The sequence below is a fragment of the Papio anubis genome, chromosome 6, assembly GCF_008728515.1.
Source record: "Papio anubis isolate 15944 chromosome 6, Panubis1.0, whole genome shotgun sequence".
NCBI classification, from domain to species: domain Eukaryota; kingdom Metazoa; phylum Chordata; class Mammalia; order Primates; family Cercopithecidae; genus Papio; species Papio anubis.
In genome coordinates, this window is record NC_044981.1 from 80,853,303 (window position 1) to 80,868,271 (window position 14,969).

The window sequence follows — 14,969 nt, forward strand, 5'->3', positions numbered from 1 at the left end:
TTTTATAATCTGGGGTCTTACATTTAAGTCTAATCCACTATGAGTTTGATTTTTTAATTATGATTGATAGGGGTCTAGTTTCATTCTTCTGCATATGGATATCCAGTTTTCCCAGCACTATTTACTGAAAAGGGTATCCATTCCCCCATGTCTTGACACCTCTGTCAAATTTAGTTGATTGTAAATATATGAATTTATCTCTGCAATCTTCTAATATCTTTACAGGTTTCTATACAGGACTCTAGTCTACTTAAATATGGCTACTTCGTAAGAGTTCAAATGTATACCCAATGTCCCAGTAGCATTTCTTGAAAAGTTGACTCCTTCCCCATTCTGCAGAGCCATGCTCACAAATCAAGTGTCCACAGATGTACAGATAGGTTTGGGGTTCTCTGTTCTGTTCCAGGGTCTACTGATTAATTTAGTGTTATAAAACATATGATAGAGCTCTCCAACCTTGTTCTTCTTCTAAAATGTGTTATCTACTTGGTCCTTTGCATGTTTATATAAATTACAGATTCAGTTTCAAGGTATATACACATACGCAACTTGTTTGATTTTGACTGGGACTGTATTATAGCTAGAAATCAACTTGGGGAAAAATTTACATCTTTACAATATTGTGGTTTCTAAACAATGAATATGATTTCTATTTTCTTGGGTCTTCTTTAACATCTCTCAATAAAAGTTTGCAATTTTCTCTATAATGGTCATGCACACACATACTCTACTAGGTTTATTCCCAGATACGATTCTAAGTACCTTTAGTATCATCCTTCAAACTGCTGCCAGAGTTGGATTTCTGAAACCTAAATCCGATTAGATTTCATTGTTTAAAAATCTATCAATATCTCTTTCTCCCTGCCTAGATGATCAAGTACAAATTCCTTACCATGACATATGTGGCCATAACTTATCTTTCTAGTCTCACTCTCTTACATGTACTCTACGTTCAAGATACTCCAAACATTACCAGCTGATTCCCTCTTTCATGCTTCTTGTACATGCCCGTCTCTCCAAGTGGAATGATCTCCTCATCTATCTCCTGCTGATTTATATTACTCTTTCAAGATTAGACAAATTATACCTTCCTAAGAAAGGCTTCCCTGTTTCCCTATGAAGAACCAGCCATTCCTTTCTCTCAGCTGGATCTTCAAAGATGGGTAATATGGAAGAGCATTTAAAGTAGAAGACAAGAGTATAAATAAAGGCACTGGAGCAAAAGAATATAGGGGATTCAATTTTATTAAAGTATGAAAGGAAGTAGTAAGAAATAATACTGGTAAGATATATTGGTATCAAAGCACATAGTGATTTTCAGAGGGTTCCATATTAAACAATAAAGATTTCCTAAGTTAATAAAGAGAGAAAAACCAAAGGATTTTAGATATGGTCAAACATGTACTTTAGGAAGATTAATCTGGCTGTGTTATATACGATAAACTGATAGAGGGCAGGAGGAGGATGGGAATCCAGGAGACTAGATAGGAAACTTAGTACAATTCAAATAAGAGGCAATGAAAACTGAACTAAGGAAAGAGTAAAGGGAATGAAGAGGAAGACACGAGTTAGACACCAAATAGGAAAAACTTACAGAATCTGAGAACTAAAAAGATGTGTAAGGCAGGGCATGGTGACTCACACCTGTAATCCCAGCACTTTGGGAGGCTGAGGCAGGTGGATCACTTGAACTCAGAAGTTCAAGACCAGTATGAGCAACATGGTGAAACCCCATCTCTACTAAAAATACAAAAATTATCTGGGTATGGTGGTGCGCACCTGTAGTTCTCAGGAGACTGAGGTGGGAGGAATGCCTGAGCCCAGGAGGCAGAAGTTGCGTGAGCTGAGATCACACCACCACACTCCAACCTGGGTGACAGACAGAGACTCCATCTCCAAAAAAAAAAGATGTGTAGTGAGAGCATGGGAGAGAAAATCCAAGAGGTAATGGTAAAAATTCAAGCATGACTGAAATGACTGTAGCATCATTAACAAAATTACACATTGGTTCTGAAAAGATGATAGATCAGATGGTGACATTCAACTGGGTATCAGAAAGGTATAACTAAAGGTCAGACTACATTTAGGTGGGCAGATCACGAGATCAAGAGATCAAGACCATTCTGGCCAACATGGCGAAACCCCGTCTCTACTAAAAATATAAAAATTAGCTGGGCGTGGTGGTGTGCGCCTGTAGTCCCAGCTACTAGGGAGGCTGAGGCAGAAGAATTGCTTGAACCCAGGAGGCAGAGGTTGCAGTGAGCCAAGATGGCGCCGCTGCACTGCAGCCTGGATGACATTTCAAGACTCTGTCTCAAAAAAAAAAAAAAGAAAGAAAGAAAAATAAACATTTACATATAGGTAAAAATTAAAATAATAGGTTCTGTGGAGACTGGCAAGAGGAAAGTTGAGGACAGAGCTTGGAAAACACCTATATTTACGTGTATAGAGATAAGGGAGGATTGTGTAGAACGGAAATGTAGTGATGGGACTGAAACAGTTAAGAGAATAATATGCAATAATGAACGCCAAAGGCAAAGAATTTCTAAAGGAAAGAATGCTGCAAAGGAGGTCAAGAAGACTGAGGAGTGAGAAGATGTCTCTGTTAACAACGAGATCACTGGCCGGGCATGGTGGCTCACTCACGCCTGTAATCTCAGCACTTTGGGAGGCCAAGGCAGATGGATCACCTGAGGTCAGGGGTTCGAGACCAGTCTGGCCAATGTGGTGAAACTCCGTCTCTATTAAAACTACAAAAAATTAGCTGGGTGTGGTAGTGGGCACCTGTAATCTCAGCTACTTGGGAGGCTGAGGCAGGAGAATCGCTTGAACCTGAGAGGTGGAGGCTGCAGTGAGCCAAAATCACACCACTGCACTCCAGCCTGGGTGACAGAGCAAGACTCCACCACAGAAAAAAAAAAAAAAAAAAAATCCAATCACTGATAACCAGCAGGTGGAATAGTAATTAAGGAAGAGTTTTTAAAACAGAATGGAGGCATGCCAGGGGTTTATGAGATGATTCTTTGGAAAATTTCAGACTACATTTAATTGAATCCTTTTTTTATATTTCTATTTTTTATACATGTGCTTATAACGTATGTACTATATTAGTGGTTAGAGAAGATGATCTATCTGGATTTCTGTTGAACTCGTTGCTATTTAGACAAACTATAATAAATAATTCATCCAAAAGTGATAGCTGAAATTAAGTGCTCGAGTATTACAACACAAAAACACTTTTTGAAACATTATCTTCAGGAAACACTAACTTCCATCTCTAATAGTAAAAATATAATAATGTCTTCAGTAACCTAGCAGACTGTGCTTTGACTACAGATTCTATATCTGTCATTATAAAAATCAGTATTTTAAAAAATAGAGCAAATATAAGCTTTCTGACACATCTTAATTTCCTTTACAATAGTACTAGTAGAAATAAGGCAATTACTAACTGCAAAATGGTTTTACTAATTATAAAGTTACTTTGAAATTAAAGATCAAAAACCTAAATTATTTTTCTAAGTTACTAATGAAAACTTCAAAACAAATTAACAACGATATTCAAAGCAGAAATGTTACCACAATCTCATGTGTACATTCCATGCCAGTTTTATAGCCAACATTTAAACTTTAAATAAAATTCATGTACAGAAGTACCATGAAATGAAATTTGCTCAGAATGACATTAAGATTAATTCAAGTTAACTAAAAGTCAGTTTATACAAAGTTTACTTACCTAAATCACTACTACAAGTGACCCAAAAATTAGGTTTTAAGGAATATTTATAATGCTTTATAATACAAAAAAGGAAGAGCATGATATAACTTAAAGATGTGGAAAAATGCAACAGTCTTAAACCAAGTTAAATGTGAACAGATCTAGTCTTTTTGAGATATTTAATGAGAAATTTCAAATACCACAGCTATTCATATACTGTACGATGAAAACACTGATTCACCTATGCTAAAAATACCATCTCTACTTTTCTTATATTTAAATTTAAGAAAAAAAATTTATAAATACATTGACTAATATAATTTTCTGTGATGAGGACAAATGGGTAGAAGTGACTGCTTAAATAATTAGAACTCCAAATGGACAGATTAAGGTCAGCATCTGACAATTTCTCTCTAAATGCAGAAATAAGGGCCCTCGGAGTTTACCAGAGGCTATAGTATATAAATATTTTTCTAAATTAATCTGAAAATGCTGATTCTTTTCAGCTTATTCTCTTATAATGATTCCTTAAATTGACTTACCAAGATTTACATCTGGTAGTATCTTATCAAGAAATTGTGTTTCCCCACCATTAGGGGAAAGAAAGTCTGCCAGAAGTTGACTATTACTTAGTTCTGGATGCTGCAGAAGTTTCTTGAATGAACAAAACAAAAAGGGAAAAAACAGTTTAGAAATCTAGAAGAGTAATCAAAACTGTATTTTAATTTTTTTAAAATTTTAAATCCCCAAAAGCTACTTTATATTTAAAATAATAACAAAGCAACTGCATTTTTAGAGGGAAGAGTATAGGATAGTAGGTAAGACCTTGGCCTTTATAGTCAAATATGAATGGGTTCGAATTCTGGCTCTTCCACATGCTAGATTCTTGGAAAATACCTAAATCCTAAACACTTGGAAAACACCTAAGTGACACTAGAAAAGTTCCTAAAGTGCCCAAGAGTCAGTTTCCTAACTTATAAAACGGAAATAATGACACTACTGACTTTATTGTATTGTTATATAAAGCATTTAGCACAGTATCTGACACACAGGAAGTAAAACTAAACATCAGCTACTATTATTTCCCAGTTTCTAAACTATAGAAAAATATGATAGTATGATACAATTGTCTCGATAAATTTTTAGAAGTCGGCATAAAGGGTTTTGCAGAAAACTAGATGTGGAAATGTGAAATAACTTGAAAAATCTGTTGTCTGTTCTTCCTGCAACACTATTTTCTAATAAGATAACACGGGCCGGGCACAGTGGCTCACTCCTGTAATCCCAGCACTTTGGGAGTCTGAGACAGGTGGATCACCTGAGGTCAGGAGTTCGAGACCAGCCTAGCCAACACGGCGAAATCCCGTCTGTACTAAAAACACAAAAAGTAGCCAGGAGTGGCGGTGGGGGCCTGTAATGCCAGCTACTTGGGAGGCCAAGGCAGGATAATCGGTTGAACTCAGGAGGCGGAGGTTGCAATGAGCTGAGATCGCACTGTTGCACTCCAGCCTGGATGACAAGAGCAAAACCCCGTCTCAAAAAAAAAAAAAAAAAAAGACTTTTAAAAGCCAAAATTAACCCAGAATTACCTAATAGTTTCCTAACTATGAGACAGTTACAAAACTTTATAAGCAGAAATCTACATTAAAAAACCAGTACAGCTATCTCTAATTTAAATCCATATTATGAGAAAATATTTCTTCTAGAGTGAGGTACTCTAGTTTGTAGAAATAATTAGCTGGTTCAAATAAAGAGTTAACAGTATCAACAAAAACATGGCTTTATGTTTTATCCAAACACATCCTTGCAGTAGCTAATTATTTCATATTTCAATATTCACATCACCAAAAATTTATGTAGAATATATATATATATATATATATATATGTGTATATATATATATTTTTTTTTTTTTCAACTTGGAGTTGAAAGCATTCAACAGTTCAGAGAGAGGAAATAAAGTGTAAATACTCCTTGACAATGCTGAGTATTTTTAATTTTAAAGTATTTCTTTTCAGCTAGGAAGCATCCAAATTTAACTGAATCGACAATTTTTTTAAAATATAAAATTCCATGCCCAAATAAAATATTTTTTAAATAAATAAAAGTATCCTCCCTTGTAAGCACTAGAAGAAAGATGGTTATTAATCCTGGAGAGCCTGATGTCTCAAGTAACTTTTATGATGACTGTACCATGTATTTAAATAATATACCCATACATTTAACATAATGTAACGTGCACACACTGAGAAAAATGGAATTCAATTCCACGTAGCAAATGGTAGAGTTGATCCCAGGAAATTGGAAAAACATCTATGAACCCAAAAGAAAAGGGACTAAGGAATAACACAGAAGACTCCAACGTTCAGAAAAAGCTAAACACAAAAATCAAACAGAAAACAGAACAGTAACAAATAGTCTAAGAATACTATCCAATATTCTTCAAATGCATCTAATCTTTTACACCAAAAGTTTCGTTTTTTAATGTCCTATACAAAGTTTTAACTAGCCTAAAATTAAGTAAAGATTTTCCTCACCCTAAGAAAATATCTTGTATTTCATTCAATTTGGAGAGGGGGGAAGGAATATACTTTTGACAAAAATTCGTTCTAAAATTCACATGGAAAAATGTTTTTTAAATTAAAATCCACATGGACAGGTATTTATAAACCGAAGCACATATGTACAAGAGAAAAAGAGACAAATTAGAGAATGCTATGATTAGCAACGTTTGGAATTAATACAGTTGATGCTATACCTGTAGATATTCTTGAAACTCTTCCCGCTTAGACTTCAAGAATTCATAATTTTTGGGGCCAATGATCCTCTTAGAAGGAAGCTGGGCATCAGGAAATGTACCTGAAATTAGCATATATTATAGTTATTACTGTGTTCTGCTACTATTTTTAAAACCTTAAATTAGGATTTAAAATTTACTATGGCACATTCAGATTAGCAATACTGCCTTGTAGAGATGTGACATTATTCTTTGAATAATCTTCACAAAACCAGAGAGCTTCAAGTCAGAAGTCCAGATCAAAGAACTTGAGTCTACTGATAAACAAAAATATCACTCTTGTAACAATCACTGTTTGACGTAGATTTTTTAGCTTTCTATCCTAGTAAAACAGCTTCAAAAAATTATTATGAGATTGTTTTGAAATTGGTGAGATTCTATTAGACAAAACCTTACTAAAGAAATAACTAATTTCTCATAGGGAAAAAAGATAGCATGTCAATGCTATATAAATGGCTTAAAATCAAAAATGATAGGCATGGAGATACATTGTGGTCTCACAGCCTGTAATCAAAACCAGCAGTTTTGGGAGGCCAAGAGTGAGCGATGATCACTTGCAGGTCAGATAGTTTGAGACCAACGTGGTAAAACCCCATCTCTGATTAAAAATACAAACTCAAAATCTAGGCACAGGCGTGGAGTGGGACAATGTACCCGTAATCTTCCTAGCTACTTGGGATGCTGAGGCACGGGGAATGCACTGGACACCTGAGGAGGCGGATGTTCGTTACGCTTGTGAGTTGAGAGCGCACCACTGCGCTCCAGACCTGGGTGACAGAGCTACAGAGCTCATCTCAAAATAAAAAGATTTAGAACACAAAAAAAAAAGGCCACCAACATGGTGAAACCCTATCTCTACTAAAAATACAAAATTAGCTGGGCGTGGTGGCACATGCCTGTAATCCCAGCTACTCAGAAGTCTGAGGCATGAGAATACATTGATGAGACAGGAAGAAAAAAAAAGAGTAAATAGAGAGCCCTTTCTAAAATATAGTTTTAAAATAGCTATTTTAAAATTTTGATTTTACTTAAAAAAAAGCATAAATGTGCATTGCAAGAACTTTAAATATACAGATAAATAAAAATAAGAAGATAAACAGTACATTTCCGTTATCAATAAAAGTGTACACAAGCGTCAATGTTGTATTTCTTGTATTTCAATTACTTAAAATAAAAAAATTAATCTGGTATCACTGCTTTAAAGAATGCTAATGCTGAAATGTAATGTTTTATCCAAAAAGAATAACATACCATGAAATTCTGTTAGTTTTGATTCAAGTACATAGAATTCAAGGTATCTTCTATAGACAGACCAATGTTCAGGTTCGTGTCCAACTGTAAATTGAGTACACACACACTGAGTAACAAATAATTTCAAAACCCTAGAAGAATGTTGTATTTAATACATTAAGAATACAAAGCTGGCTGGACACGGTGCCTCATGCCTATAATCCCAGCACTTTGGGAGGCCAAGGTGAGTGGATCATTTGAGGTCCAGAGTTCGAGGCCAGTCTGGCCAACATGGTGAAACCCCATCTCTACTAAAAATACAAAAATTAGCCAGGCGTGGTGGCAGGCGTCTGTAGTCCCAGTTATTCAGGAGGTTGAGACACGAGAATCGCTTGAACCCAAGAGGCAGAGGTTGCAGTGAGCTGAGATCGCGCTGTTACACTCCAGCCTGGGCAACAGAGCGAGACTCTGTCTCAAAAAAAAAAAAAAAAAAAAAGAATACAAAGCTGGACATTATTCCACAGTCGTAATTTGTTATTTTTGGCATAACATTATTAACACATTTTATCCCATATTTTAGTTACCTACAAGTGACTGATAAATTTCATCTATGAAGTTATCTCAAATATACTTTTTCTATAACAGAATCAGAGCTGACAGAAACTTTAAAATATCATGCGATTATGATTATTTTTAAACTGTCACCAAAAGATGTATTTCATAAGAGTTTTTTATTGATTTGGGGTTTCTCAAACATTTACCATATTGTCCTAATTTAATATAGTATAAAGCAGTACTATCCAATAGAACTATCTGCAGTTGGGAAGATGCTCCATGGATCTGCATTAATATACTAGCTACTAGCCACATGTTGCCACTGAGTACTTGAAAGGTGGCTAATGCAACTAAAGAACTGAAATTTTAATACAATTTAATTTGAGTTTAATTACCACATGCAGCTAGTGGCTACTAAATTGGGCAGCACATAGTAATGGTTTAAAGAGTAAATCTGGAATCAGACTGCCTATTCTAATCCCAGTTCACCTTGCCCCCATTTACTATGTGGCCTTGAACAAATAACACCACTGTGTACCTTGCAGTGTGTAGATGTAGAATAACAATAATTGTGTCTATCACCTAAAATAATCCACACAAAGCACTTCTGTACGGTGCATAGCACAGCACAGCACAGAGTAAATACCTCATAAATGTTAACTGTTATTGTTAACATCTAACATCATTCTACCATAGGTTTCAGAATGCAGTAGATCGAGTGAAGCAATACCACAACCATCCAAAACAACACGTCTATTTAGAAAAAAATCAACCTGATCACAACATATAAAGCAAATCCTACTTTTCTTCTTCAACGCTGGTCTTAAAAGATCCATAGTATATTTAGGCTAGGTTTTTAATGCTGAAATTGTTATTTTGTTACCCACATAAAATCAATACACTAATTGATATACTTTTTTCTCCCTGATAGATCATGGTTTCTAAGAGCACATTTCATTGACAGTAGAAGTCTGCAGCACTGGTGACAAAAAAATTATCTTTAAAATACAAGCTTTTGGCCCAGCACAGTGGCTCACACCTGTAATCCCAGTACTTTGGGAGGCCAAGGCGGGAAGACCACTTTGAGCCCAGGAGTTCAAGACCAGACTCAGCAACATAGTGAGACCCTTTCTCTACGAAAAAGTTTTAAAATTAGCTGGGCATGGTGACATGCACCTATAGTCCCAGCTACTCAGGAGGCTGAGGTGGGAGGATTGCTTGAACCTGGGAAGTCGAGGCTGTAGTGAGCCACAGTCATGTCACTGCACACCAGCTTGGGCAACAAAGCAAGACCCCCTCTCAAAAAGAAAAAAAATTAAATTAAATTAAAAAATAAAATAAAATACAAGTTTTAAGATTTTTTGGTTTTTATTTTCGAATTACTGAGCCATGAATTTATAATTTATGTTAAATTAATTAACCTTTTAAGATAAAGCATAAAAATTAAAAATAGTTGTCCTAAAGCAAAAACAAAAGTATATTCCAAACAAAACTAAGTTTGAAATGGAAATCTGACTCAGTTTAACAACAGTTTAGCTGTCCACCTGTCAGAATTAACAACAGTTTAGCTGTCCACCTGTCAGAATGCTGAAAGAACAGCAACTAGTAAGACTGAACAGTAACTCCAGCAAAATCAGGCAGTATGGTGTAAGACCTGGCCTGATATTCTGCCTGATATTTAGTTATGATAGGAAAAATTGTAACTAGCTACTCTGGGCATTCTTCCCTCCCAATTCCTATGTCTCATGTTCTTGAAACAGGATCAACTTCTGAGGAAAATCAGAAAACCTAATACTTTTTGAAAAATAAAAATAATTAGCACTGATCTTCACCCTACCACTTATCCTCTCAAAACCATTTTCTAACATTGCCACTTTTTTTCCTTCTTTCCTCATAACTCCCTCTTCCTGAGCTCAACTTTATTTTCTGCTCATCATTCTCAAAATGTGGTGTTTTCGTTATATTCACTGCCCCACTTCTTAGAAAAAGTGCAAAGTGGTCACTGTTTTATTTTTTAATTGGATTTCTTTTTATCATGTTACAAGTAGGACTTTAAAGTGGTGACTGTTTATCCTGCTACAGATGCTGTTAACCCCGGTCTCTATTACAGTTTATACCTGAAATAACCGAAAGAAAAAGTATAGCAAAACATGAAGAAAATCTGTAGTTTTAACCATATTTTCATCAGTCCTTTTTTTTTTTGGGAACAGGGTTTCACTCTGTCTCCCAGGCTAGAGTGCAGTCACATAATCTCGGCTCACTGCAACCTCCGCCTCCCAGGTTGAAGCAATCTTCATGCCTCAGCCTCCAGAGTAGCTGGGACTACAGGCACGCACCACCACGCATGGCTAATTTTTGTATTTTTAGTAGATACAGGGTTTCGCCATGTGGGCCAGGTGGGTCTCAAAACTCCTGACCTCAGGTAATCCACCCACCTTGGCCTCCCAAAGTACTGCAATTAAAGGCGTGAGCCACCATGTTTGGCCATATTTTCATCAATTCTAATTAGCCCACAAAATGGGTGAGAGAAAACGCTGTCTTAATTAAACTAGAATAATACCTGATATATTGCTATATGGATTAATGATAATTAAGTACAATCGCTAATGACGGCAACAAAACCATTAAAAGAACATTACATTGAATGCCTGATGGACTGTCAGGTGTCTAGCAGGCATCACTCAATAAGTGCTGATTGAACGAGTTAGTTAACTGCTATGAAGATAACTTAGGACATCCTAAGCTTTCTTTCAATTTTCTGTTCTGGACACTTCTTTTCTGGATATGCAGCCATATTTGCTAGCTAGAAGTGGCAAAATGTTTATCACACTTGCTAACAACAGACTCATTCACGGGTATCTTTTAAGAAAGGTGCTCAGAAAGCTTCCTACCTGCTCTTCTATCATTTCTTTCAACATCAATACAAAACACAGGAATTCTTTCTTTTTTCTCCTTCCTTTCAGAGGAGGGATCCTCAAAAAAGTCTACATATGGAATGCTAATTTTCCATGCAGCAAGGTTTCGGGGAGTATTAGGTGTGCTCACAGCCTCCACTGGAGAATCATCTTCCATTACAACAATACCTTCTTCAATCTGGAAAAAAATTACCAGGATGAATTTAATATTCCCAATACCTTTAGAACTACAGCATATGAGATACAAGTATAAAGTAATATGCCCATATCAACTGATAATTTTTAAGACTCTAAAAGCTAGGTGATATTAAATTTTCTACTGAAAAAGTATAGGTAAAAAGCTAAAAACAAGTTACTAGCATCAACTCCAAGTTTTCTTACATCATCTGTATATGAAAATATAATAGGCTGGGGACAGCACCCATAAGCCCAACACTTTCACAGAGGCTGAGGTGGAAGGATTGCTTGGGCCTAGGAGTTTGAGACTAGCCTGGGAAACACAGTGAGACCTCATCACTACAGAATATTTTTAAAACATTAGTTGGGCATGGTGGCCCGCCTCTGTAGTCTCAGCTACTCAGGAAACTGAGGTGGGAGCATTGCTTGAGTCCAGGAGGCTGAGATTGCAGTGAGCCAGGTTCGTGCTACTGTACTCCATCCTGGGTGACAGAGTGAGACCATGTCTCAAAAAAAAAGAAAGAAAGAAAATATAATAGAAGATAAAGAATATACACCTCAGAGATTAGGGAAAAATATGTAAAATACACAAATATAGAAACTGTTCAACCTTTGTGATAAGAAATAAAAAGTAAAGTTCTGGTATTTTTCTCATCTCGAGAAGTAAAATTTTATAAATGATAGCAGTCATTCATGGAGACTGCACAGATAAACTAGATCTGTGGCACACTACCGGTTACAAGGTATACCAGCACAACCCTTCTGGAAAGTGTTTTGGCAATATGTATCTATAAAGAGTCATAAAATGATTTCAAACAAGTAATTCCATTTTTGGAAATTTATTTTAATAAAAATATTTACTCCAAAAATTTTTTAACCATAAAAAAGACCCAAGTAAAAACTGTAACATAAGTAACAAAAAATTGGAAAAAAACATCTGGAAGAAACCCACCTCTACAGAATTAAGAGTTTTTTTTATTTCATCACTTCTTAAACTTTAACAACATAAATGTTTAAAATGCTAAATATTTTTAAATACTGAAAAAATAAAATAACAATTATTTTTAAAAACAAAACCACATGTTCTAGAAATAGATACATAGGAAGAAGGAAATAACTGTCTCCATTTTTTAAATTGGAAGAGATTATTTGAATCTGGCATATTATAAACACTGACTCACCTAGACATCTCTTATTCATGTTAGAAAGGGCAAAATATTATAAATGAAATGGATTCATCCGGAACACACCTTTTTAAAGGCAATGAGTCAAAGTCTGTAGCACTTAAAAGAATTCTGAATAGCCTAGTCAGAGCAAATCAGTAGTACAGAGGAATTTATTTCCAGAATTCTAGCCTTACCCTCACTCTCAGTTCTTTCCTCTTACCCCGGGTACTTACCTCTCTTCTAAGGAAATTCCTTTCCTCCCCGACAAACCCCCTTTGCTTTTTCTTTTTTTTTTTTTCTGAGACAGAGTCTCGCTCTGTCGCCCAGGCTGGAGTGCAGTGGTGCAATCTCTGCTCACTGCAAGCTCTCCCTCCCAGATTCATGCCATTCTCCTGCCTCAGCCTCCCGAGTAGCTGAGACTAGAGGCGCCCGCCACCACGCTCAGCTAATTTTTTGTATTTTTAGTAGAGACGCGGTTTCATCATGTTAGCCAGGATGGTCTCAATCTCCTGACCTCATAATCCACCCGCCTCAGCCTCCCAAAGTGTTGGGATTACAGGCGTGAGCCACCATGCCTGGCTCCCGCTTTGCTTTTTTCTGTTCTCATCCTAAACTGGCTTTCCAAAATCTCTAATAAGACTCTCACTGATCTTAGGAAGACTTCTTAATGCTCTGTTGAAAACAACTTCAAGACCTTAAAAAACAAAACTATAAAAACAGATGACAGATGTTGGGTTTTGCCTTTTAAAAGGCAAGGTTACCTTCTTACAATCTTGGAAGAAACACAGAGATGTGTGAGGGAAACACCCAATGCTTAAAACCTGAGGTTCAAGGTAGCATTTTCCATGGTTAATACAAGTATATTTTTGTTAATGGATCTAGCTTCTGAGGAGAGGGGAAAGTGAATCATACAATAACAGAGAATTTGTTGAAAATGCTGACTAAAAGCCAAAAAAAAAGTGGGGGAGGCATTCTTAAATTAAAAGAAGCTCCTCAGAATTAATCTAAGAAACAAAATGGGAGAACAAAATTTTTAGCAATGTAAAGGGACAAAGTTTTGCAATTTATTACTGTTACTACTTAAATGGTATTTTTATCAAAGCCTAAAGAAAAATCTCTAGGGAAATATTTCTCTAAGAATTTTCAGGGCATCCTTTAATGCTATTTGAAAATAAGTGGCCGGGCGCGGTGGCTCAAGCCTGTAATCCCAGCACTTTGGGAGGCTGAGACGGGCGGATCACGAGGTCAGGAGATCGAGACCATCTTGGCTAACCTGGTGAAACCCCGTCTCTACTAAAAAATACAAAAACCTAGCCGGGCGAGGTGGCGGGCGCCTGTAGTCTCAGCTACTCGGGAGGCTGAGGCAGGAGAATGGCATGAACCCGGGAGGCGGAGCTTGCAGTGAGCTGAGATCCGGCCACTGCACTCCAGCCTGGGCGACAGAGCAAGACTTCGTCTCAAAAAAAAAAAAAAAAGAAAATAAGTAAATATTGTAATCAAAATGTTAATAAAGGAAAATCAAGTACTTTAAATACTTTTTCGTTTCCAAATACCTGTTATCTCTACCAAGAGGATGGGGATTTGGAAGATGGAAATAAAATTTCCTCAAGAAATGTTAATATTTCTGACTATTCTTTTCCTGTACAGAGATATCTGCCAAGTTACCAACAGGCATATTATATTCCATAAGTATATTTGTAAGCCAGTTCTGAACTTGGACAGAAATACATTTTCTGATACACCAACCCAATTTTTCAACCCAATTTTTTTTTTTGAGACAGGGTCTCACTTTGTTGCCAGGCTCACTGCAAACTCCTCCTCCCGGGCTCAAGTGATCCTCCCTCAGCCTCCTGAGTAGACCACATCCAGCTAATTTTTCTATTTTTGTAGAGACAGGATTTCACCATGTTGCCCAGGCTGGTCTCGAATTCCTAAACTCAAGTGATCCTCCAGCCTCAGTCTCCCAAAGTGCTGGGATTACAGGTATGAGCCACCATAGCCAGCCCTGACCCAATCTTATATACTAGGCTTTGGTTCCCAGGCCAGCATATGGACGGATGCTAATTTAATCCCTAACTTGAGATCACACAGCTATGAGAATTGATGTGCTTACAGGACTCACTATGTGCAAGGCACTGTTCTCAGTGCTTCGTATATATTACTTGCTTAATACTCCTTATAACATCCCTATGAAAGATAAAATTACCTCCATTTCAAGGTGATGAAACAAATCATAATAAAATTAACGAATGTGCCCAAGACCACACAGCAAGCAGGCACTACCGCCAAATGATCACAACGAGGGTTCTGAAAGATAATGTCAGGCTGGGCATGTTGGCTCACGCCTGTAATCCCAGCACTTTGGGAGGCCAAGGTAGGTGGATCACCTGAGGTCAGGAGTTTGAGATAAT

At 36.7% G+C, this 14,969-nt stretch overlaps 1 protein-coding gene across 20 annotated transcripts in view; it reads right to left on the reverse strand.

Moving 5' to 3' along the window:
- The window catches only part of SNX14 (sorting nexin 14), a 93,688-nt gene that overhangs the window by 18,788 nt on the left and 59,931 nt on the right, over positions 1-14,969 (reverse strand). For 19 of the 20 annotated variants that reach the window (XM_021937565.2, XM_021937559.2, XM_021937566.2 and 16 more), the window contains 4 exons: positions 11,192-11,393; positions 7,767-7,850; positions 6,477-6,577; positions 4,261-4,372 (listed from right to left, as the gene is read on the reverse strand). In XM_021937565.2, coding sequence (XP_021793257.1) covers positions 4,261-4,372; positions 6,477-6,577; positions 7,767-7,850; positions 11,192-11,393 — 499 coding nt within the window. The remainder of the gene's footprint in view (positions 1-4,260; positions 4,373-6,476; positions 6,578-7,766; positions 7,851-11,191; positions 11,394-14,969) is intronic. The other variant, XM_021937563.2, reaches the window with a different exon arrangement.